This window comes from Trypanosoma brucei, chromosome 8 (assembly GCF_000210295.1).
Source record: "Trypanosoma brucei gambiense DAL972 chromosome 8, complete sequence".
NCBI classification, from domain to species: Eukaryota; Euglenozoa; class Kinetoplastea; order Trypanosomatida; family Trypanosomatidae; genus Trypanosoma; species Trypanosoma brucei.
Genome location: NC_026741.1, coordinates 1,117,289 through 1,139,417, shown reverse-complemented (window position 1 = coordinate 1,139,417; position 22,129 = coordinate 1,117,289). Strand labels below are relative to the sequence as shown.

Below are 22,129 nucleotides of genomic sequence, written 5' to 3'. Positions count from 1 at the left end.
ACGAGGAGAAATACATAAAAATTCCACACGTAAAACAAACAAAAAACAAAGACAAAGAGCAGGGGAATATATATATATATAGAGAGAGAGAAAGAGAGAAAAAAAAATAGGAAAGGAGGGGAAGAAAAAGGAGAGGAGTTGGTGCATATGTGTGTGAATGCGCTCGGGTTCGAAAGAGTGAAAGAGAGAGAAAGAGAGAATGTTATCCCCCCCTTTTTTCCTTTTGCCTTGACACGTTTTACCTTTGTTTAGAGGGCTAATGCGAGAATGAGAGGAAGAAAAAAAAGGGAAGGAATACTGTAAAACTAGCAAATGTGTCAACAGAGCAATGATTACACCGTTTGTGCTTCCTGTAGTCCCTGCTGCAAGTGCTGAAGTGGGAATGAAGGAGTGGATATAGAGTGAAAAAGAGGAAAAGAGAGGGATCAGTAAAGAGAGGAAGTATATATTAAATAAATAAATATATATGTATGTAAGGGAGGTGCTGCATGTTGTTAATGACTTTGTTATCTTCCTCTTTACTCTGAACCCGCACGTATTGGTGTATTTATGGACATATGTATATTTCCTCTCCTTCACTAACCTAAACTTGACTTAATACATCCGCTTTGGAAAGGCCCAAAGCATTGCGAATATCGGCCCACTGCGGTTGGTACTATCACTTCACGAAACAATTTTGATACCTGAGCTCTTCTTCACTCTTATGCGCCTCTGTCGTAATGTTAGATATTGAACTACGCGTGTGATGAGATTTGGTTACCCGTGACTACGTGTGTATACGTATCTTTGGCATGCGTATGTTGCTGTCGGATAGTTTTTAAATTTTTGTCCCGTGCTCTTCCCATTTCCTCTCTTTCTTTCTTTTTTCTTTGAAATCTTCCTTTTCTATTTTCAACCAATTTTTTTTCTTGTTCACGTTCCTTTACTCATCCTCTTTTTCCTTGAATCGTTGCCGCTAACTCCCTTTTTTTCTTACTTTCGAGAGCATACGGTTGACCCATAGGGTTATTATTATTATTATTATTATTATCATTTTATAGTTTACGTGTGGGTGTAGATGGAGGGGCTTGGATTAGAAACGCAAATGCGGAAGGGAAACATTAAGTTAATTAACCACGACAAAGAATCAAACCATAGAATGTATACAAAGGCAAATGATAATAATGATGATGATGCGTTGGGAGTACTCAGTTACCCTTTACGGCTGCGGAACCCGTTTGAATCTGACGACGAGGATAATGACGGATCACTCACATCTAAACTCGCTTCTGCGGGAGGAGATGATTGGCGTGTTGTGGTGAGGGATGCGGAAGCACTAATTGATAACGATGATGATGATGATTTTATCCTCCGCGCGTTACCACCTGATAGTGATGGAGATGTCGATGATGACGACTGTCCAACGCCGCCGTATGTGCCGTGCCGCTATCGTTTCGGTGTGGCGGCGCCAGCTTTTGAGCTTGAGTTGTGTTAACATGTGCGGAACTCGAGGAGTCGCCGGTTGCTGCTTCCTTTCTCTCTCTCTCTCTCTATTATTTATTTATTTGTTTTTGCTCCTGAGGCTTGCGGAACATTTATGACTTTCATTCCCTCTTCCTCTTTTACTGAAAGTTACTGAGTTTGGGTGCACACAAATGACTATAGTCAGTAATAAAGGAAGGAGGAGGGATGGATAGGGAGGGAATATGGAAAGAGCGCTTGGCGCTTTGAATTTGTTTCCTTGTATTCTTTTTTTTTTTGCTTTGTTGTGGGAAGGGAAGGAAAAGCTGGCGTTAGCAATGGACAAGTATTGGTGTTGTGCTGGTGTTCTTTTTTTTTTTTTTTTACAAACATTATCATTGCTTGCGATCATTATTTTTATTATTATTGTTATCATTATCATTATTATTATTATTTTCTTGTGTTAGATAGAACTTACTATCTATCTGAAGGTAATTTGAGAGTGTCGCTGCTGGAATCACCGTACTGGGCGGCTAGCGAACGGGGAAAGAATAAGCGGCAGATATAAAACAAAGAGTAACCTAAGGCTTAAATAAATTAATATATATATATATATATATTTGCAGACGCAGGCTGTACAAAAAGCAAAGGAGGAACACTTGCCGGCATCTCAGACAGCAGACAGCACCGTAACTCAGCCTCCGCGGTGTGAAGCGCCGGAACTGCTTCAGATCCCTCCCACCCAAGATGATGAATGACAAAATGCTTGGGGGGTTACACTGGGAGGACCGAACTTCACTTTACCGTGCTCCTTCCACGACAATTTGGGCACTGCGTTCCATTGCACTCAATAGTCGAGCTGGCGGCTGCGCGGCTCTTCAACAACTGCTGGTCGTTGCAGAGGAAAAGCGACGTCAGCAACTTGAACCGCAGCCCCACCGTTCTGACACCAGTACGGAGGCTTTTTTGCAACGTTTAGTGGAGTGGCCTCTTCCTGTTCTTACGCGTTGTTCCTCCATCCTGCACGCCACTCGCGGCGTTTTATGCGAGTGGATCAGCGAAGCCGCAAGGACTGTAAAAACAGCTGCTGAAGCGGCTCTCACCATTGCTTACTACCGCCGCCTGTACAACATTTGCATTTGGCAGCGGCGGCATCCGCTTTTTATACTCACCCCAGTGCTCGATTTCTTGGGGCGTTCGTCCACATGTGAAGCCATCGATGATGTGTTGGAGGGACTGTCGCTTCATTTAGTGCCCGCGTTGAGTACCGTACCGCATGTGTTGCGTTGCGATGTGTTGATGACATTCCCTCGGGTGCCTTTCGAACAGCAGCGCCATTTGATGGAGGCGCTCCGCCGGAGCCACCCGACTGCGTCTGATGTTGGGTTGGCGGGAGGCGGAAGCGAAAAGGCCCCTCCACCCGAGTTGTTTATTGGAAAATTTATGCAAGTTGTGCCGCAAAGATTTGGTAAGGAAGATATTAGCGAGGAACAATACACGGAGTTGCGCCGTGCGTTTGAATTGCATAAACGGGAAGGCGTTCGGAGGATTCTTGCGCGTACTCCATAGTTGTAAACGTTGTCGGAGTTATATATCTTTTTTATTTTTTTGAAAAAAATCTTTGCATCCATTTGAGTATTGTTGTTATTGTTTCCCCCCCTTCCATAAATTACCGACCCCTCGCTATATATTCCAGTAGTTTATGTTATCTATTCTATCAACATCTACTGTACTTTGTTGGTGTGTGGTTCCCAACTGTGCGGCTTCGTTTCTTTTTTCTTTTGATGACAGATTATTATTATTTGTTGACGTAACCATTATTTGTTTTCTTCAGTTTTTGTGAGCTGTTGCGTCAATATATTTTTTCATTCAATCTCATCTTAGATTTGTAAATGTTCATATTTATGTATATTGGTATAACGTCTTTATTTCTAATTTCCGAAGTGGGATGGGATTATATTTGCGCCTTCAGATACAGACTGACGTGGTGCCGCTATTATTATTATCATTTTTTTGTTTTTTTGCGGGGAGGGGGAACTTGTTTCTGTTGGACTTATTCGCGTTGAGGTGTTTTCTTCTCTTATTGGCGTTAAATGCGTCTGGTGGTTGTGTTGCAGATTCCGAGACGGGTTCCTTTGAAACGCATCGCAGCGCTCCTTTTTTCCCCTTTTATTTGTGTTCATAATTATCCGCATCAGTGCCATACATTTTTTAAATTACTTTATGTCTTTATGTTCCTCTTCGATGATCTGTTGTTTGGTTGTAGGAAATTAGCCAGGCACCGCATCCCGTTTTTCTTTTGTAGAAGCACTTATTTCCAGCTTCGTTACAAAGGCGATATGATAGACCTCACTAAGCAGATGACGAAAATAAAGCGGAAGTCCGCGGCGGTCATGTGGACCAACCTCACGTGTACCGTTTTGAGCTTTCCGGCAATTGTAGTACTTGTCGTTGCTTGGATAACTTCCATGGTGAAAACTGAATGGGGATTTGTGCATGGTTTCATGTGTATTGTGGCCCTATTATTTGTTGTGGCTTCTGCTGCCTTGTCCATTTTGCTGCACTGTAAAAAACCAAGCACTAAAATATTCTTTATACAGCAGCTTATTTCTCTCATTGCATTTGCTCTCACTGCAATTACGCTTGGAATGGGGCATGTCACCCTTTATGTTTGCCGACAGAGTGAAGAAAACGAACCTCCCGATTGCACACTTCAATCCGTTGAAGTTGCGGTAGAAGTGATTGTGTGCTTTTTCATGGCACTTAACTACCTTTTTACGCAGCAGTGCGTTGCATGGTACGCTTGTAAACAAATTGTGGAAGGGGTTCACAGATGTGGGGCGTATGGAGTTCCGCTCGCTGGAAAAGTGTAAGATGCGTCATAGCAGTGCGTTGAAGAGAGGAGAGGAGAGGAGAGGATGTGAGAAGGAGGCGGGGTTATGAATTATTTCTCATTTCGACAGCCAAAACACGCGAGAGGAGGGGGGGAGGACTGGTAGAAAAAGCGATGGCAAAAAAAAAAAAGAGATCATATAAAATCGGGAATGATGGGAAGAGGAAGAGGATGAGGAGGAGGGGAAGGGGGAATGATAATGTGAAGGGAATCGAGTGCAGTATGGTGTGGAACCATATGCTGAAAAGTGGAAAGGAATGAAAACAGTGCGTGTGGCACATCTAGTACCACCAGTTTCTTCGTAGTGCGAAGTTGCATATAAATAATGCAAATATTTATATATACATATATGTATGCACATTTATTTGCTTCCATTTAATATTTGCTTCTTTCCTACCACATGTGCGCACACAGGTGTATATATGTTGAGTGTACGCGTTGGGAATGAATTTGAGCGCTACACATTAGTGCGAGTTTTTAAAGGACAACATCATCCGGTGGTTTTTCCAGTTTGCTATATTCATCACGGTGCGGAGCGCACCACTTGCAACGAGGGATTTGCTGTGGTGTTGTATCGGTTAAGTGAAGGAAAAGGTAGGGGAAGGCCTGAAAGTACAAAATAAAGAGAAAAGGAGGCTGAAACAAAAAAAAAAACGAATACACAGCAGCCAAACTATTCTTTTCATTTCCATCTCGTTCGTATTATTGGTTCCCTCACCTTCCCCACCCCTTTCGTGCGGAGTAGTTTTTATTGAACTTTCTGTCACTCTCTCACAACACGTTGCTTTGGACTGCATATTTTTATTCCTGTTTCCTCGTGAGGTGGAGTTTCTTGCAGAGCGGTCCGCAACCGGCGTCGTTTAGATGTAGAAGTGAGTGGAGTTTTGGGCGCTACGTGGGAGCCACGTGGTCACTTTTAATTGCTTGCTTCTTCGGTCGTTTACGGCAGTTTGTTGTTCGATGGTGTGTGTCGACTGTTGTTCCTTTACGGTTTGAATATACAACGGCTTCACTGGCATGCTCACCCCTTTTCGATAATTCCCCCTTATTTATATGATTTTGCTTATCCTTGCCGCCATGCGCGCGCGATGTTCATACAGAAAATAGCGAAGCAACAAGTCACTAGGGGAATCCTCTAAAAACTTGGCAGCGGGAAGATCGACAGTATACATATATACACAAAATAAAGAAGGCGACAGTAAATTAAACTACACACAGGCCCATACGGTGGAGGGCGTGTGAGGAAAGGGAAGTTTTAGCCACCGTAGGCATCTTGTTAGAGGGACAATGTTCAAAAAAACGAGAAAGGCACAAGCAACTCAGGTGGCTGAGCACACCTTTCTTTTGTGCAAACCTGATGCTGAGCAATACCATCGTAATATTCTTCAGATAGTGGCAGATGAGGGTTTCCGGGTGATAGCTAAAAGCTTCATCATAACACCAAAGCAGGCCGAAATGATCGTGAAGATGTTTCCGAGCGTCCGGCGCTCCCGGTACGCAGAACACAGGGTTGACAAAGTTTTTCCCGACCGTAAGGCCGGTAATATCTCCCAAAACCAGTCAAACAGTGACAAGCAACTCGAGTCCACACCTCTGCGAGCAATGGACAACGCTGAGAGGGGGAGCTCGGGCAATAGTAATGACGGTGAAAGTGATAGTAAGCAGGGCTCCAGCCAACCAGAGCGAAGTCAGGTAATAATAGCAGAGATTATGCAGCTGACGAAGCTTCGTTGTGAAGGGGGTGACGCCGTTAATGCTGGTTTAACGAAAACTGCTGATGATGGAGAAACAAGCGAGGGATCTGTTAACGGCTGTGATAAGAAGTCTCTGTTCCCTCCGGCAGAAAGCATTGACGTGCAGCAAGGTTGCGACAACGCTGAAACAAGGTACTCGTCTGCTGCCGTTTTAAGGAATCGCATGCTAGAAAATTTGCCGTATCAGGAACTTCTTCAGAAGCATACACAACACCTTGCTTTTGGTGGGACGTGTTTGGCGGTGGAGCTCGTGGGCGAAAACGCCGTGGAACGTTTGTTAGCCCTCGTTGGACCGGAGAACCCCGTCGACGCGTGCTGCAACTCTCCCAACAGCATCCGAGCCCGTTTTGGTCACGATTTGGTTAGAAACGCTGTGCATGCGGCGTCCAACCTTGTAGAGGCGGGGGAATGCATTGCTGCCATCTTTGGTTTCGCCCCTCATCATGCCACAGCGGAGGTGGGTGACCAGGGTGTTTCATCTGAAAGTCCAGGTTGCACGGGGCTCAGCGGCTACATGGATCACGGTGAGATTGCAGGTGTAGTTACGGTTAGACCCCACTGTGAACTGGTTTTCCCGGGGCTCCGTGCCCCAACCCGAGGGCCGACGACACTAGAGGCAACTGTGACGGTGAAGAACGCAAACATGCAGGCGCACATTTCGTATTACACTGGAGAGACTCCTTTGGGTTCGAAGAGGAAGGGTGTGAAGGGCCGACCAGGAAGCGTGACAGCAAATCGTGAGTTGAATGCTCGGGACTGGCAACAAAAAGCAAAGGAACTGGAGCACCAGTTGGCGCAGCAACAGCGAGAATTGGCGGCAAATGCCAAACTACTGCGTGCGCGGGAGCTCGACTTGTTACTGCGCGAGCACGAACTGGAAAGTGCGGTGCAAGCGATATTTCCCCCCTTGCAATCTCAACAGGGTCAACTTCAGCAGGAGCATGGCGAAGGTGAGCGGGAGCTATTACAGAGTGATGCCACTGCTGCCGTGCCTCTTCCCTCTGTTGGAGAGGGTCACACCGGGGAAAGGTATTTATTGCCCTTCGCGAGTGGAAGAGATTGTGGGACGGGTGCCGATTTATCCTTCCGCCACAGCGGGTACATAAGCAATTCGGTGCTCTCTCGTGTTGCACCGAAGTTCGCGACCCCGCAACCAATGTATGACATTCCCCCCACGATTGAGGTAGACGATGTTTCGTTGTTACTTTCGCACCCCGTTCGACTTCGTGCGCTTTTCATGGCTTTGGAACGCAGCACGCCATGCGGTAAAGTTATGTGGGAGGACATGGAGGGGCTATACAACCGCAGCCCGGCAGTTCATCTGCTGTGGTTTGAAGATCACCGTGCTCACTTCCGTAATTATTTGGTAAAGAATACGTTGGAGCCCCTTAGTTTTCACACGTTTGTTTCCGTCATTATGTTTCTCTTTAAGCAATGAGCAGCCAACTGTTTCGGTTTGGGATGCACTTCCCTCCCTCCCATACACACACTCCGCAACTCTTCTTTTTATTTTCGTCGTGAGTTTCCATCCGTAGTTTCGTTTCATATTTGATGTTATGTGGGACGTACTGGAGGATATGTGAATTGGGTGTGGCGGCAGTGGAAAAGTGTGTGTTTCCGTAATTTGAACGGGAGAAGACGTTGCTCTTGTTTTGTTTAATTTTGTTTTTCCCATTTGCTTTTCATTTCTCCCACATCTTGGTGCCACACACTGAGTGAGGGTCTTTCACTGACAGTTTCACAAGGCGCTGGTACTTCTGACTTTCTTCCACTTTTTATTTTTCTTCCTCCTTCGCTTCCCCTTCCTTTTCACGTGTTCATTGTCCGATGAAGTGCTTCTTCAGTTACTGAAAGCGCAATGAAACAAACAAGTAAAACAAAAAGAAAAAAAGAGGATCTCACGAAGTTCGCTGTGGGTACCTCTGAATTTATGGAGCTGTGAAAAGGAGGGGTACGAACCGGTCCAAAACTCCCTTTCAACTGTTCCAAGTGGTCGTACGAGGGGGGGGAGTAAAGGAGAATGGTTCCAGACTGTACAATATAATGTGCAAACACGCATAACCATTCATGTTATATTATGTTATATTCATGCTTATATTTTCTTCCTTTCCACCTGTTTTTCACCAAACCCGGTGTCTGGACGTGTGGGCCCTCCGTCAGTGCCGTGAGGCCCCGTTTTGTAAAATGCAAATGCGAACCACGATTTGGAAGTTATCCGTGTTTTCACTACCATTGTGGTCCGACAAAAAAAAAAAAGAGGGGAATAATCCCTTCTTTTAGTGTAATTTATGTTTGACTCTTATACCTTTACAGTGCTGCACTGTCGAACCTGGACAGTTTCTCTCCATCTTTCTCTTTCCAACATTTGTTTTTGAACACTAAATAGTTCTTTTTATCTTTTTTTGTCTAGGTGTCATTCGATTTTATCCTTGGGTTTTCGTTTCTGTTTTTAACATCTTTTGGTTATTGACCTGTGAGAGGTGACTGGGAAAAGGGAACTAGAGGTGGGTAAAACAACATCGGCAGGGACATAAAAGAACAATCGAGGAAAGAGAAATAAGGAATAAGGAGTAAAGATCGAAAAGGAAATATAAGAGGGAAGAGGCACAGTAAACAGAGGTACTCCCATAGGAAAAGGAGAAGCCAAGAGGGAATAACAGACCGCAGGGCCGGCGGAAAAAAAAAAAGTTGGCCTGTGGGAAGGAAGGTAAGAGGAGGTTAATATTTTTTTTTTTCGAAAGAGGGAAAAAGAAGGAAAAAAGAATAAAAGAAAATCAAGGATTGATTTAAAAAGAAAGGGAAGAAGATCTTTTTTAGGGGACAAGGGAAGGGTAAGCGCGTACCCCTGGCGCTGGGTGAAGGAACGTCACATTCCCAGTTAATAAGACACAGTCCGTGTAAGGAAGAGACGAGGGTAAGTGAGGGAAGCAGTGGAAAAGAGGCATTAAAAGTATTAGTTGTGTTCTGGGGAGGAAGGATTAATAGACTCAAGGACGGAAGCACACACAAGTGCGCACACGCATATATATACAGGGATAGCGTGGCACGGTTGCGGAGCTGCAGTGCGGAAGAAGGAAGTTATAGTTGGGTTCAAGGGAAGAACTAAGCAGCAGTTAGTGAGTAAGGAGCAACAGAAGAGAGAGGAAAGGGGAAGGAGGTACGCAGAATCTGACGAAGAGGTGCTTGTGGAATAACAACAAACAACCAGGGAGTCTTCTGACAAGTTATTCGGACAGTGCATAGTGATCAACATTTTAGCCGGTATAAGGACTAAACGAGTAGCAATTGTGCCTACTAGGCGAGGGACACACGCGTCCATTCGAGTTGTTCGGCTCACCCACAGGGGGCATTTCATTTAAAAAGGTCGGGGTCGTTCATACGTGAGAAGAGGGGAGAGGGAAACGGGTAAGTGATAGAAGAGGGACCTACATATACAAAATAGACATATACATACGGGGAGTGGAACTACAACTGCATCACTGGAATACAAGCGATATCGACAACGATGGAGCACCGCGCCGCACCTGTTGTTCCCCCTCGCATAGGGTCTGCACCATTAACGCAAGGGCCCTCCTCGTTTCAGCGACCCACAGGTCGTGGGATTGGCTTTCATCGGGCCGGACTCGGTCGGGGCGTCAACAGCGGCTCACCCCTCCGCCACCAGGCGGCTCCGTCTCCATCGGCAGGTATTTTTGACCGCACATCGGCTCCTGCCCCTGGAACCGCCGAGTCCCCAGTGTCCAGCTACCCGGAAGACTGCGTCTACGAGATCGCTGAGTTTACCAGATTGCAGAACACAAAATGTTTGCCACCCAAGGGCATTCTCCAATTCGCAACGGATTTGTGGAAGGAGATGCCAGAGAACAACGTCAACAAGCCCGAGCATATATTCTCCCGCGAGGACCTCTTCCAGGGGGAGTCTGCGCCTTCTAAGGTGATGAGTGAGCGGAAGTTGCACAACGAGGTACTAGGTATTCTCGGGAAAGTAAGTGAAGACAACATTGAACTTATGAAGAAGGAGTTGACCAATCTTCCCATTCGTCAATCCGACGATGAAGAAATTGAAGAGGTTATTAGGGTGATTTTTCACAAGTCCATTCAACCGGAGGACAGCATCTTTGTACAGCTTTATGTTAAGCTGATTGCTCACTTGATCAGTAGCATCGGTGACAACGAACCTGCGGGTCGACGCATTCGCAGTGCAATTATTAGGCAGTCACAGAATATGTTTGAGAAGGCTGATGATGCTCAAGGAAAGCTGGAGCGGGAGATTGCGGGCCTTCCTGAGGATGAGGCGGAGCAACGCCGAATGAACTTCGCCGCGAAGCAGAAGGCAAACATCAATTTTCTGGGTCTCCTCTTCACGCACGGTCTCGTGCGCGAGAAGGTAGTCTTGCAGATCCTTCAGTGGCTTTTGTACGGTCCGGAGACGAAACGACGTATACCCGCTGATTACGAAATAATCCATTTCATGAATCTCCTTCTGACGTGCGGGAAAGATTTTTCCAAAGAGGGTGCGGAGCTCGTGCCGCACTTTCGCTCCGTGCTTCAGGACCTCATGCACACTCACCCCCAGCGGCGCATTCAGTTCCTATTGCTAAACACACTTGAGACAATAGATAATAATTGGGTGCCGCGTCATGGGGCCGCTGCTGCAGCGGCGCGAAGTTCAGGAGACCGAGGAGGTAACGTGACAGGGACGGGTGATAGCGAGCGTGAACGACACCCTTTGCCACCGATACCGCCCCCGCTTAAGCCTGTTCCGTCCCGGGATAAGTTTTGGGCGGCCATGGACAAGTACTTCACAGCTGAAAGTTTGGAGGAGGTGTCGTTGCTATTGGCAGACATCCCAGAGGAGACACGCATAGCATACTGTTCCTCCATTATTCACCGCTATATCACAACAATGCGATATGCAGATCAACGCGCTCGGCTCGGCGAGTTGTTCGAGAAATTGGGGAACGCGAGGGTGCTACCTGTCAGTGAAGTGAGACAAGCGCTCCGTAAGCATCTCAGGGATGCAGTCGAGCAAGATATCTTTACCGACCTTCCGAAGTACTTCCATAACTGGGCAATTGTTATAAAGGGAGGTCGTAGTGTGTTCCCACTTTCCTTCCATACAGATTTCCTGGATATGCTCGTTGACTGCGGGGGAAGCCGCGACCACATAGCCAATATGCTCAAAGAAGTTCAAGCTGTTCTCAGCGAGGGGCCGAAAAACAGCAACGCCGATTACGACCCGAAGTCCCGCTTCCGTGTACTACCGGCACTGCTGCGGTATTCTCCTCCGCTTCTGTCAGGTACAGTGGTGGATGAATCAGACGACATTTTGAGGCAATTTACCACATATGACACGGAGGTGGAATTCTTCAACCAGTTATGTGATGCAGACGGAGCAAAGAATGTTCCTCTTTTGAATGGTCCCATTTCGCGGTCCCTCCACCATCAGTGCTGCCTCATATCGGCTTTCTTTACCTTTGTTCGATTTGACGTGGAGCATCTCTGCCGTGAGCACAAGGAGACGCTGAAGAGGATGGTAAATTCAAAGCAACCCCTTCACCAGCTACTAGAAGAGGTATTTGTGGCGTGGCAATCTCTTGGTCGAACGCCGGAGAGAGCCTTTGAGGACTTCTTAAAGGCAGTTCGGCCTTTCGTTTCTCCAAAAGATGCCTTCGACAAGTTCAAGTCACATTTAACGACAAAGTACGGCGAAACTGCTAAGGAGGCCTTTGCTGCGTTTGAGAAATCTAAATAAATCCAGATTGTAATAAGAGTGGGTGGTACGACGAAGGGCCACAACCAAAAAATCAGAAGGTGGATGGCAAGATGTGAAGCAGGGCGTTGGTTGGGAGGGGAGCGACTTTACATCATTTCTCTTGGTTTCGTCCTTCTTTACTTCTATTTTGTTGGCAGATTGAAATCTGTTGATGTGTTTGGTGGCTTCGCTGGTGGTGGTGGAGGTGTTGAGAGTTGTACGAACTTGTAGGTGCGTGGTTGTCTGTGCAAGGGGGCATCCAATGAAGCATTACAAGTGAGTGGTGGTAACGGCGGCGGGGCAATTTTCCTCGCATTCGCTCCTCCATCCCTGACATTTTTTTTTTTCTCTGCCCTCCGTTTATGGCTGCGCATACAAGGAAAAATAAATAAATTTATTTATTTGTAGACACACACACACACACACACACACATATATTATTATAAATAGTACGTACGCACGTTTGTATACACATCATCTGCTGATTTGTTTGCTTTCACATGCGTGTATTTCTGCGGCTCCTGTTCTTACCTGATCACAAAATTTGGCGAAAAGTGCTTTTTCTTTTTCTTGTTTCGCTCTTTTTTGCTTCCTCAGTAACAGAACCTGCTCGTTCGCTTGTGCGCGCGGATGCCGTTTACCCCTTTCCCTTCCTTTCCCTTTCGTTTTTTGTCGTTTGATTAAAACCAACTGAAGGATTTACTTTCCACTCCACCCGACATTCCACCTTCTTCTCAATTTTTTTTTTTTTACACCCTTCGAGGGCTCCTTTCCGTATGTCCACCAACTCTGGTTTAATGCGTTGAACTTCAGTTGTCCACAGGGTGGTAGGCGTCGGATTGAGCGGTGTGAAAACGGGACATTTGCTTCAACTTGTTTGTATATTTATAGATATTTCTGTTCTTTGTTTTCCTTTTTAATTTCCTTAAAAAGGATTTTTTGTTTCTTCGCGGGTTGTTCACATCATCATACCGCTAAGGTTTTCGTACCTGTGGTCGATAAATGTTACCGCCACAACCACTACCCGACACCTTTACCTTTACCTTTTTTCTTTTTTTTTTTCGCTGTTGTTTATAATATTTTTTTAAAACCGCCTTTCACTGAAACTTACTGAGAAAGAGGGGGGGGGAGAGGGCGAAGGAATATTTACTGTATCGGAGCTTCACGTATATATATATGTTTTTTTTTCCACTTTTCTTTCCTCATTCCTCTAAGTACATCTTTTTGCCAGAGGTGTGACGGGAACAATGATGATGATATGACACGCATGGTCGAGTGAAGGAAGGAACGGGGTGGAGGGGAAAAAAGTTGTACGGGTGGGGGAACTTCGGCGTCACTTCTTGTTGTAACGCGCAGCGGCCATTAACACCTTCTAAATCTTTCAATATATTCATATTTATATATATGTATGCATTTGTGTATGTATATGTGGATTTTTCTCTTTGTTGCGGACGCGCACTTATATATATATATATCTGTATGTGTGCTTATGCGTGTGATGTTTAGGGAGGGAGGTAAAGGGGGGAGGGAAGCAAGTGTGTGGAAGAAGTTGCGGAAAAACAACGAAGCAGAGATGTGTGAAGGGGGAAAAAAAAGGGAAGGATCAATGAAACATTGATTTGACTCCCTGTAAGATTACCATATTAAACCAAAGCAAGTAAAACGTGCAGCGAGAAAATAGTTGTGTGCATGTGTGTGTTAAGATGGCATTGGAGGGATGGGAGAGAGAGACAGGAAAAAAAAAATAATAATAATAGATGGCAACCGTTATTAAGGGCGCACATCAGTGGCCTTCGACTCGACTTTGATGACAGTGTGGGAGCAAACCTTTTATCTTTCGTTTCACATGTATGGCTAATGTTTGTGTGTTGGGTTATTATTGCAGTTAATATTATCTCACTTGAAGCTTGCTTTGCTCAGAGGAAGGCTGTGCACAGCGGGACTTGCTCTGTAACGTAGCGGTAGCGGCAGTTTATATTGCCAGTCGTGTCATTGCTGTGTTAACTCCATTCCCTCGTTTGGTATTGGCACAATGCTTTATGTTAACACTTTTCGCTCAACCTGCACACGTGTATTTGCTGATGTATGTGCATTCTTGTGTGAAAGCAAACGGGAGGGGGACGTGTGTCGCATGTGTGTGTGTGTGTGTGTGGTGATGTCTACAAGGTAACAGGGGTCCGAGGGGAAACAGAGGCTATGCCGCATATTACCTTTCTTTGCTTCCGCTGTTATTGTTATTATTTATTATATGTCTCCGTTTGTTTGTTTGGTGTTGTTGTTGTTGTTTTTAAAACTTATTCCCTCACCCCTCTTTTCGTCATTTGTGTGTGTGTGTGTGTGTGTGTGTGTGTGTGTGTATGTGTGTTGCTGTACCGGTACCTTCGCACATATACAGCTTTAATTTTTTTCTTTGTTTTCTTATTACCGTTTATTTGAGTCGCTACTCGCTTGATTGTTTATTGATGGACATCAAATGTCTCTGCTGCGTGAAGCGTTTCTCAATTCCAACATTTACTTTCCTCATCATTTTCCGCGCCTCGTTCCTTTTGAGCAGAAAAGACGAATGCAAGGTAATGTTGCGGGCTTCGCGCCGAGCCCACCCCGGTCATGGAGAGGGCGGCACCGTAATGCCGCAACGCATGAAGAAATCGGGGGGAGTCGCTGCGGCTCCGGGTTTGGTGCTGTGGGCGCTTCAGAGGATTTGAATTCAGAACAACAAGCTGGCGAGCAGCGTCAGCAGTCATTTCTGGAGGAAACGGCCGAGACGTGTTCTGCACCACTCCAAAGTATTCAACATGTCGTGCCAGATAAGAAAAGCCGCCACTTCTCTTCCGCCAACTCCAGTCCTTCCCCAAATACCGAAATCGGTGTCGGTTGCTGCTGCGGTTTTGAAGCCGTGTGCCCCACCGGTCACGCAGCCGTCTCAAACCCCGGGTTGGGAGCGACGACGGCTGCCGATGGGTTGAATTGTGTCATTTCTGAACCGCTGCGAAGGTCTGAGCAGGAGGATGTAACCGCAGTCGCAGTTGAGGCATTTGTCGATGCGGTTTCTGGAATTTCCTCCGCTCTGATGTTACTCACAGAAAATAACCAAAAACAATTTGAGTCTATGGAAACACCGTCGGGAGAGAGTCGTATTGGGTATAAAGAGTATCATGCGTTGGTTGTGGCTCTAAGGGAGAGGAGCGCAGCTCTCTGTTCTTTAGTACGTGAACGGCGCGAAGGGCGGCTGAGGCTAAACGGCTCGCAACGGCCGCTGAAACAAGCAAACGAAAAATTTCCGCTTGATGAGGGCAAAGTAACACCTGGATGTCATGCGGATGTCAAAACTCAGGAGACGCGATACCATGCAAATTACCGTAGTGAAAAGGAGGTGCCGTTTCAACTGGTGGCCACCGGTAAAGAGTTGAACGTGTGTAAAAAGTCACCGTTACGATGTGAAGTTGGGCGGCCGCAGGATTCTGAAGCTAGTGTAGCCTTTCCGGATACGACCTTCTGTTCCTCCCCGAAGAAACAAAATATGGATAGTAAAAAGTGCACGTGGCGCCCCAAAACTTCGGGAATTGCTTGTGCGGCACGAGAAGCGATGGGAGTACAAGAAGCCCCCCCAAACCCTCGCCTCCGTCTTGTTGACACCGGAGGACAATCGCCGTATCGTCAAAGGTTATGGTTTGTGGAGGCCCCTGCAGTTGTTCACTACTCCCAATGGACCTCTCCTCCAACAAATCGCGCCCAAACCGGAGCTGGTGAGGACAGTAACCGAAAAGGAAGTCAAAAAACCGCACCGCTTACCGTTTTACTTCCATCCCGTCGCGACGCCCCAAAGTAAAGCTTCTGCATTGCGAGGTGGTGGTTGCGTGTTTTCTCGTGCGTGACTTTGCGGTGGAGGTGAACACAACTCTGCACCTGCTGCTCCGTCCAAGTGATTATGACAGGGTTGATCTACATGTGGTTTGCATAGTCAGTTCCAGTTTATTTGTTATTTCTATGTGTATATAAGTCTAGTGAAGTTTATTTTCCCCACCCTCATTACTTCATGGAATGTTTTGTTACATAGTTGCGCGTATGCACGCAGAGCGGTCGGCAATACCGTTGCTTAGTGGTTGTATTAATGTGGAAAACAAAAAAATAGAGATAACCTAATAAAAGAGAGGAGCATCGATAATATGCTATTTTTTTTTTATTTGTATTCTATTAGAACGAGTGTACGGTCCACCCGATAGTAGGAGTATTTGCACCACTTTTGTTTTTATGCTTTATGTCATCTGATTCTATTTTTCCGCTTGCGGCTTCGTAACTCTCTACTTCATGTTGTTGCACGATGTTGCCGTTTTATGTATTTTTGCTGTTAAATTCTTTGTGCTCCACATTTTTCTCTTCAAAAAAAAACAGTGAGAGAAACAAAGGGAACTTTAGGCGTTCAAGAGCAAGGTTTACATCCGGCAGCAAAAAACTCTCCGGGAGTGCCAGTTAATCGGTGACATTAAAAGGAACGAGCCAATACCGTTCGGTGGAACGAACTGCTAAAGGAAACAAATAAAGCTAAAAGCAGACACGGAGCAACCGGAACGTGTATAAATACATTGCCTACATCTACTTATTTACTCTTAAATAAATGACGGCGGGCCGTTATCACCTTCACATTGTGGACGGCGGTGATCGCAGCAGCACTGTTACCGCCTCCATGATATTCGCTCATCTGGCCCTACGGTGTGGGCAGTTACGGAACTATCTTTTGGTAAGTGCCAGCAGCACTGATGTTAAAAAGAACCGCGATGCGGCAAACCCCAACCGACTTGCCTCATCCCTTGGGGGATCGTCAGCAGGCGGCACACGACCGACTTATGTTGGAACAAGTGATGCTGGAACTGATGATCAACTTCTGCTAGCCGGGGAAGCTCTTCTACGTGGGGAGGGGCTTTCACACAATGGCATTAGCGACGAAAGCTCGTGGGGTGAAGTTCTTTCTTCCGTAAAGGATCGTATCATACCTTATGAAAGTTTTAGCCGCAGTTTCGCTGAATCGGAGGTATCTCTCGCAATGTCGAAGGGGCCTTACTTTGATTTTATAGCCACTGCAGATGTGGCCAGTTTTGATTACCTGCTGGACTATTATTTGGGTCCATGCCTGCGCAGTGCCAAGAAGGGGCAGCTGGGGGTAGGAAGATACGGTGGGGTTCCGGAAAAGCGGGACCGGAGGATCGGTCTCATTCATATTCTTTGTGGTGAGCCAGTTCGTGCAGGGTACTTACTTCAACGTTTTATGGAGCTACTTCTGGAAATAGATACAAAGTCAGCGGCTGGAGAAAGTGGAAAGGCTGGCGAAGAGGCATGGATTAATCGTGTGGACCACGTTGTTTTACAAATGTATCAACTTCTCAGTGTGGATGTGCTCTTTACTGTGGTGTAATATATTGGTAGGAAAGCTCGAGGGCCTCCCTAGTTTTGTGGGTGCAGCCACAGATGCCTTTGTTGAGTCTGCGTTTGTATGTCTTTGCTTCTTGCACACAACGTTTCGGGTACACGAGCCGCGGTCTCTTCTACTTTGGTGCGAACGAAAAAAAAAGAATGGCCGTTGATTTTATTCATAGAAAACTATGGAAGTACGTTGTGTGGCCACTTGTTGAGATTTTCTATTCGTTTATGTTCTCGTCGGAGCCAAAACATTAATACTTTTTTTGTCCCTGCGTTCTTCTTTGTGTTGCATGTTCTCACCCCGTGCTGCTGTTGTACCACACCCCTTTTCTCTGACTCTTGGTGGAAAAACGGAGATCCCACAGAGTTGAGAAGGTGTGCGGACAATAAAACAAACGTGGATATGTTCACTTACTCTACGTTTTTACGGAGTGTTAGCGTAGGCCAAGCATGTAGACTTATGGGTTTCGCCGCTCCACCAATTGAACGGCGGGTGCTTAGAAGGCGTTACGTGGAACTCGTGAAGAAACACCATCCGGATAACAATGGTCCGGAGTCATCTGCAGAGGTAATGGCGAACATAACCGCCGCATATAAAACCCTCCAATGCCTTGCTGGCAAACAAAAGGAGGCAATGAGGGGCAATAATGTTGACCGAAGTGACACCCCTTCAACTGGAGGCGGTGGCAGGGAGGAAATGGAGGTGGTAGCTGCTTCGTTTGTTGTACCTGGCGCTCCACTCAGCATGGCAAATTGGGATCTGCCGTGGCAACGCGGTAAGACAACAACACAAAAACGGAAGCAAGAAAAAGATGAGCAGCTGCTGCGTGAGGGGTCGACTTCTCTGTTTGAGTACGTGGCGTTAGCTCGAGCCCTGGAGAAACGGCGGGGAGCCCAGGCGGAGCGCATCGCAGCGGCGTTAAGATCATCGGAGGGCTCACACGGCTTTGGATCGGGGTATTTTGAGCAGTTGCACCTTCAGCAGCGGCGCGATTCCCCGTGGGTGGTCAAGAGGAAACCCCTTTTCATTTTAGTGTGTGCTTATTATCGACTTCGTTTAGTTTCTGCGTGGTGGCGGTGGCTTGCGGGGCTGCGCTACGTTGTGATGGGCCGATGAGATGAGCCCCAGAGGTGATATGAAGAGAAGGAGTAAAAGCGCGACGAGGCACATACTCGTTTTTACGCCATTCTTCGTCCACTTGAGAAATTTGTGCGCTGCTTGTGACGACTGATTTAAAAAAAAAATTGAGTGTTGGGTGTCGTTTGCTTACTGAGCTGTCGCTGCTGTGCATATCACCTTCTCTACTTTCATCCTGCGTTAAAAACTTTTTTGGGAACATTTGTTCAACGAAATATTAGCAAATTGGTCTGAGCGAAGAATAAATATCATTGCCGGCGGGACGGCCTACGCACATTGGATTGGAGAGGGACTGCACTAAAAGCAACGGGGCCGCCGAAGTGTTACATCGGCCACTAGTGCGGCCTTCGTAATTCTATCAGTTCACCTGTTTACTTATAAGTATATCTGAGATCATATAAGAAATTCTGATGCTAGAAACTCATTGTCAGTTCAAACATGAGGGACTACCCCGGGAAGTCCTCGCTTGGTTGAGGTGTCTGCAGCTTCCACGTTTTTTGCGGTTCCCGAGGCGTGACCTGTCCAACGGATTTCTTGTAGCGACCATTTGTTCCCGTTATTGGAAAAACATTTCCATGCACTCCTACGAGGATAAGTTAAGCGTGGTGAACAAGCGCAACAACTGGGAGCAACTAAAGAAGCATTTTCAACAGAACAACTGTCCGCTAAGCGACCGTATGATAGAGGGACTAATAGCATGCCGCGAGGGTTATGCTGAATCTCTGTTGCGGCAGTTGTATACACTGTTGACAGGGCGTGAGGTCCTCGAAGCCGCACCGCTTCCTGCAGTGGAAATTACCCCACCAACAGTTGTACACACGTCCGTGGCAAAGAAGGTGGATATTGAGGCCACTGCTGACCATGTGGAGGAGCGGAAAGTTCAGTCAAATCGAGTTCGTGGCATAATGCAACGCGGGTTTGTTCCAATACAGCCGATGGAGAACGAGGTACCGCCTCCTGCTGTGGATGATGCCTCCAGTCGTGTTCTTCACTCCATGGCACAAGACCCTGCTGACGAAGATGTGGGTTCCAGTGGTGGTGGTGGTGCTGAAGGTACTGAGAGACCTCCTGTAGCGTTTAGTATTTCCATGCGTCGTTCAGAAGTTCAACCAACAGTTGTCTGCGCTACTGGGGGCAAAGCAGGGAGGCGGTCTTCAAGAAGCACAAGGGATGTGGATCCAGATTTGGGAGACCTAGGGCCAACCTATACGGAAGAAATGTCCGCCCTCAATTTTATTGAGGGTATCGTGCGCAGTCAAGGGGCCGGTCTGAAACCTCCGCCTTCTCAATTGTCCAAGCACTCACCCGGTATTAAAATTCGTGACGAGGCTGCTTATACTTCCTGTTTTCTAAGTGATGAAACGGCTGTCGGCACCTTATTACAGTGCCGTGTATGGAGCTCCCTACTTTCGCGTGTTGGTGATGTAGCAGCGATAATCTTACGTGATGGCAGTAACCTTTCTGAAGTTGCTGCCCTTTTCCTTAGAGAACCGCCGAAGAGGGCACAGCACTGTCAGTCGGTGCCAGGTTCGCCGCGAGGACGAAACACGAGTGATCTTTTAAAATTAACCTCTTCGGCTGCATCAGCGAGTGGTCAGCATGCCTCACAGCGCTACATGTTTCTCGCTTCGGTGATGTCAAACATATCCGACGTGGATGCATTTCTTGCTGTTTCGTTGTACCGTGACGACATCCTTCATAATGCAAAAGAAGCGATGCGACGACTAGACCACATTGGTGCCGACAATCATGCTGCGCTCCTTTGCTCTGCGTTGCCTGCCGACCGAGCTATAGCATTAAAACTACTCCCTGACATCGTATCGCATGTGTACAATGTTGTAACGCAACAGGGTGGTGCGAGTGCCAGGACGAGTTTTTTACTGTTTTTGGCTGCCGTTGTCACACGCGTGACACGAGATGCGAGGGCTGGCGGCGGCTCCGCTAACAGAACCCAGAGGATGTCTTCGGTTTTGGACTCCGCCCGTAGTAGCGCAGAGTTGGGATTGGAGGATTCACTTTCCGAAACCATCTTCACTATCGCGGGGTATCACGTCATCGGTGCCCTCTCGCATGAGTCAACTGTTGTGCGGCTGGCAGGCGCGCGTCTCGCAGAGGTACTTGTCAGCCGTGGTTGCTCCAGAGAACTTTTGATTGACACAATTCTCCCGCTTTTGAGTAGTTGTTGCTCAATACCAACCACCCCGTTGTTCACCTGCGTTTGTGTCGGATGGTTACGGCGTGCCTTGCAACGTCTTTGTGGTTGGACATGTGACAAAACATGGAGTAACTGCATTAGTCCTTCCGGTACGGTTACAGTGTCCCCTGCCTCCCTGGTGCAAGCCGATTCATTTTTTGATGGAGAGCACAGGAACTTACCCGATCATGTTGTGTATCAGCTGGCGGTTATCATGAGAAACATTCGTCAAGTACTCCGCCGTCCGGGGTCGGCGAATCTCCGGCTGTACATCGCGGAGCAACTATCCCTGTGTCTTAACGACATTCCTCACCAGAATGAGAGTCAGGCACTCTTGCAGCCGCAGGAAGTTGCAGTGGATGTGCTCAGGGCTCTCAAAGACGCGCCTGAGAAGGCTGTCGAGTCGTTCTTTTCACCAGTGTTACCTCCAGCAGTTGCATCCGCGACGACCAAGTGGGTTCAAATTCCTCAATCGGGCCCCTCCCTTGTCCAAAGCCCGTTAATTGGTTCCCTGTTAACGACCGGTCGCCTGTGCGACTGCTACCCACTTGCGTTGTCAGAGGCTGTCCTTCTGCTCTTTCCCCAAGACGAACTAAGTGGAACGGAGGGAAGCCCGGGGAGGATTCGGTTAACTCGTGACGTGCGACGACAAAACGGTGGGGCTGCCCCCACGCCTTCCGGTGCTTCTCCGGGTACTGTCAAGAATGGTTCCTTCCGGATGAGCGGTGGGAAGAAGCAATCAGTTGCGTACGAAACTACCATCAACGAGAATATGGCACAGCGTGTAACTTGGCTCTACAAGATCAATGTGTCTTGTCGCTCAGGTAATTCTTTTCCTGAACGATCCGCGAACCTTCCAGAAAACATATCCTCACGGCGGTGGGTGGCTGTTTTCCAAGCCATGTATTCTGATATTTTGGCACTGACTAACTTTTCTGAGACAATTTTCTCGAGGAAGCTCGCTGTAACCGATGAAAGCACGAATAACATCGCACGTTTGGGAGGAATGGCGCAGCAGCTGGTAGCTGCTTGGCACAAGGAAGTGTGCAGAGATGGTTTAGGGTCGGTGGGATCAAGGATTGGCACAGGAACCCAGGTGCAGGGGAGAAATCAGGGCTCAACATTGTTAGATGCAATGGCTTGGTACAACGGGTTGTGCCGCAACGGAACCTTGGGAAAAGATCGTTATGGAGTTGATACGCCTGCTGCACCTCTCCTCGGCAGTAGTGTGAAGGAAAGGACGTGATTGGTAGTGTGGATGTACATAATTTGGCAGTATACTTTAGAATATAGAGGCGCTTTGTATACTGAAGTCGTGAGCGTGTGTGTTTATGTGGATTCATTAGATGTAAATGAACTTGCCAACCACTACGCCAATGACGGACAAGCAACACAACTGACCACGGCAGTCACTTGTTTCTCACCATGTTGTTTGGGTTTTCCCCTCGAGTATTTTATGTCTACGTTGTTCTGCTCCCTACTTTGTTTTTGTTTGTTTCTTTTTTATGACTGACTGTGCACCTTCTTTCCCCCACTCCGC

At 47.1% G+C, this 22,129-nt stretch overlaps 10 protein-coding genes across 10 annotated transcripts; 9 read left to right on the top strand and 1 right to left on the bottom strand.

Moving 5' to 3' along the window:
• Positions 1-1,057: 1,057 nt before the first annotated feature.
• Positions 1,058-1,474, top strand: TbgDal_VIII4310 (hypothetical protein, unlikely; the record flags this gene model as incomplete). Its single annotated transcript, XM_011777464.1, has 1 exon — positions 1,058-1,474. The coding sequence occupies one exon, from the start codon at positions 1,058-1,060 to the stop codon at positions 1,472-1,474; it is 417 nt and encodes a 138-aa protein (XP_011775766.1).
• Positions 1,475-1,540: 66 nt separating this feature from the next.
• TbgDal_VIII4300 (hypothetical protein, unlikely) lies at positions 1,541-1,882 on the bottom strand (the record flags this gene model as incomplete). Its single annotated transcript, XM_011777463.1, has 1 exon — positions 1,541-1,882. The coding sequence occupies one exon, from the start codon at positions 1,880-1,882 to the stop codon at positions 1,541-1,543; it is 342 nt and encodes a 113-aa protein (XP_011775765.1).
• Positions 1,883-2,187: 305 nt separating this feature from the next.
• TbgDal_VIII4290 (hypothetical protein, conserved) lies at positions 2,188-3,009 on the top strand (the record flags this gene model as incomplete). Its single annotated transcript, XM_011777462.1, has 1 exon — positions 2,188-3,009. One exon carries the CDS (start codon positions 2,188-2,190, stop codon positions 3,007-3,009), a length of 822 nt encoding a protein of 273 aa, XP_011775764.1.
• A 770-nt stretch (positions 3,010-3,779) lies between these two features.
• On the top strand, positions 3,780-4,313 carry TbgDal_VIII4280 (hypothetical protein, conserved; the record flags this gene model as incomplete). Its single annotated transcript, XM_011777461.1, has 1 exon — positions 3,780-4,313. One exon carries the CDS (start codon positions 3,780-3,782, stop codon positions 4,311-4,313), a length of 534 nt encoding a protein of 177 aa, XP_011775763.1.
• A 1,307-nt stretch (positions 4,314-5,620) lies between these two features.
• On the top strand, positions 5,621-7,525 carry TbgDal_VIII4270 (hypothetical protein, conserved; the record flags this gene model as incomplete). Its single annotated transcript, XM_011777460.1, has 1 exon — positions 5,621-7,525. The coding sequence occupies one exon, from the start codon at positions 5,621-5,623 to the stop codon at positions 7,523-7,525; it is 1,905 nt and encodes a 634-aa protein (XP_011775762.1).
• A 2,067-nt stretch (positions 7,526-9,592) lies between these two features.
• On the top strand, positions 9,593-11,842 carry TbgDal_VIII4260 (hypothetical protein, conserved; the record flags this gene model as incomplete). The annotated part of the gene is made up of 1 exon (XM_011777459.1): positions 9,593-11,842. The coding sequence occupies one exon, from the start codon at positions 9,593-9,595 to the stop codon at positions 11,840-11,842; it is 2,250 nt and encodes a 749-aa protein (XP_011775761.1).
• Positions 11,843-14,315: 2,473 nt separating this feature from the next.
• On the top strand, positions 14,316-15,671 carry TbgDal_VIII4250 (T. brucei spp.-specific protein; the record flags this gene model as incomplete). The annotated part of the gene is made up of 1 exon (XM_011777458.1): positions 14,316-15,671. One exon carries the CDS (start codon positions 14,316-14,318, stop codon positions 15,669-15,671), a length of 1,356 nt encoding a protein of 451 aa, XP_011775760.1.
• A 786-nt stretch (positions 15,672-16,457) lies between these two features.
• TbgDal_VIII4240 (hypothetical protein, conserved) lies at positions 16,458-17,252 on the top strand (the record flags this gene model as incomplete). The annotated part of the gene is made up of 1 exon (XM_011777457.1): positions 16,458-17,252. One exon carries the CDS (start codon positions 16,458-16,460, stop codon positions 17,250-17,252), a length of 795 nt encoding a protein of 264 aa, XP_011775759.1.
• A 408-nt stretch (positions 17,253-17,660) lies between these two features.
• Positions 17,661-18,374, top strand: TbgDal_VIII4230 (chaperone protein DNAj, putative; the record flags this gene model as incomplete). Its single annotated transcript, XM_011777456.1, has 1 exon — positions 17,661-18,374. The coding sequence occupies one exon, from the start codon at positions 17,661-17,663 to the stop codon at positions 18,372-18,374; it is 714 nt and encodes a 237-aa protein (XP_011775758.1).
• Positions 18,375-18,805: 431 nt separating this feature from the next.
• Positions 18,806-21,835, top strand: TbgDal_VIII4220 (hypothetical protein, conserved; the record flags this gene model as incomplete). The annotated part of the gene is made up of 1 exon (XM_011777455.1): positions 18,806-21,835. One exon carries the CDS (start codon positions 18,806-18,808, stop codon positions 21,833-21,835), a length of 3,030 nt encoding a protein of 1,009 aa, XP_011775757.1.
• Between the last annotated feature and the right edge of the window lie 294 nt (positions 21,836-22,129).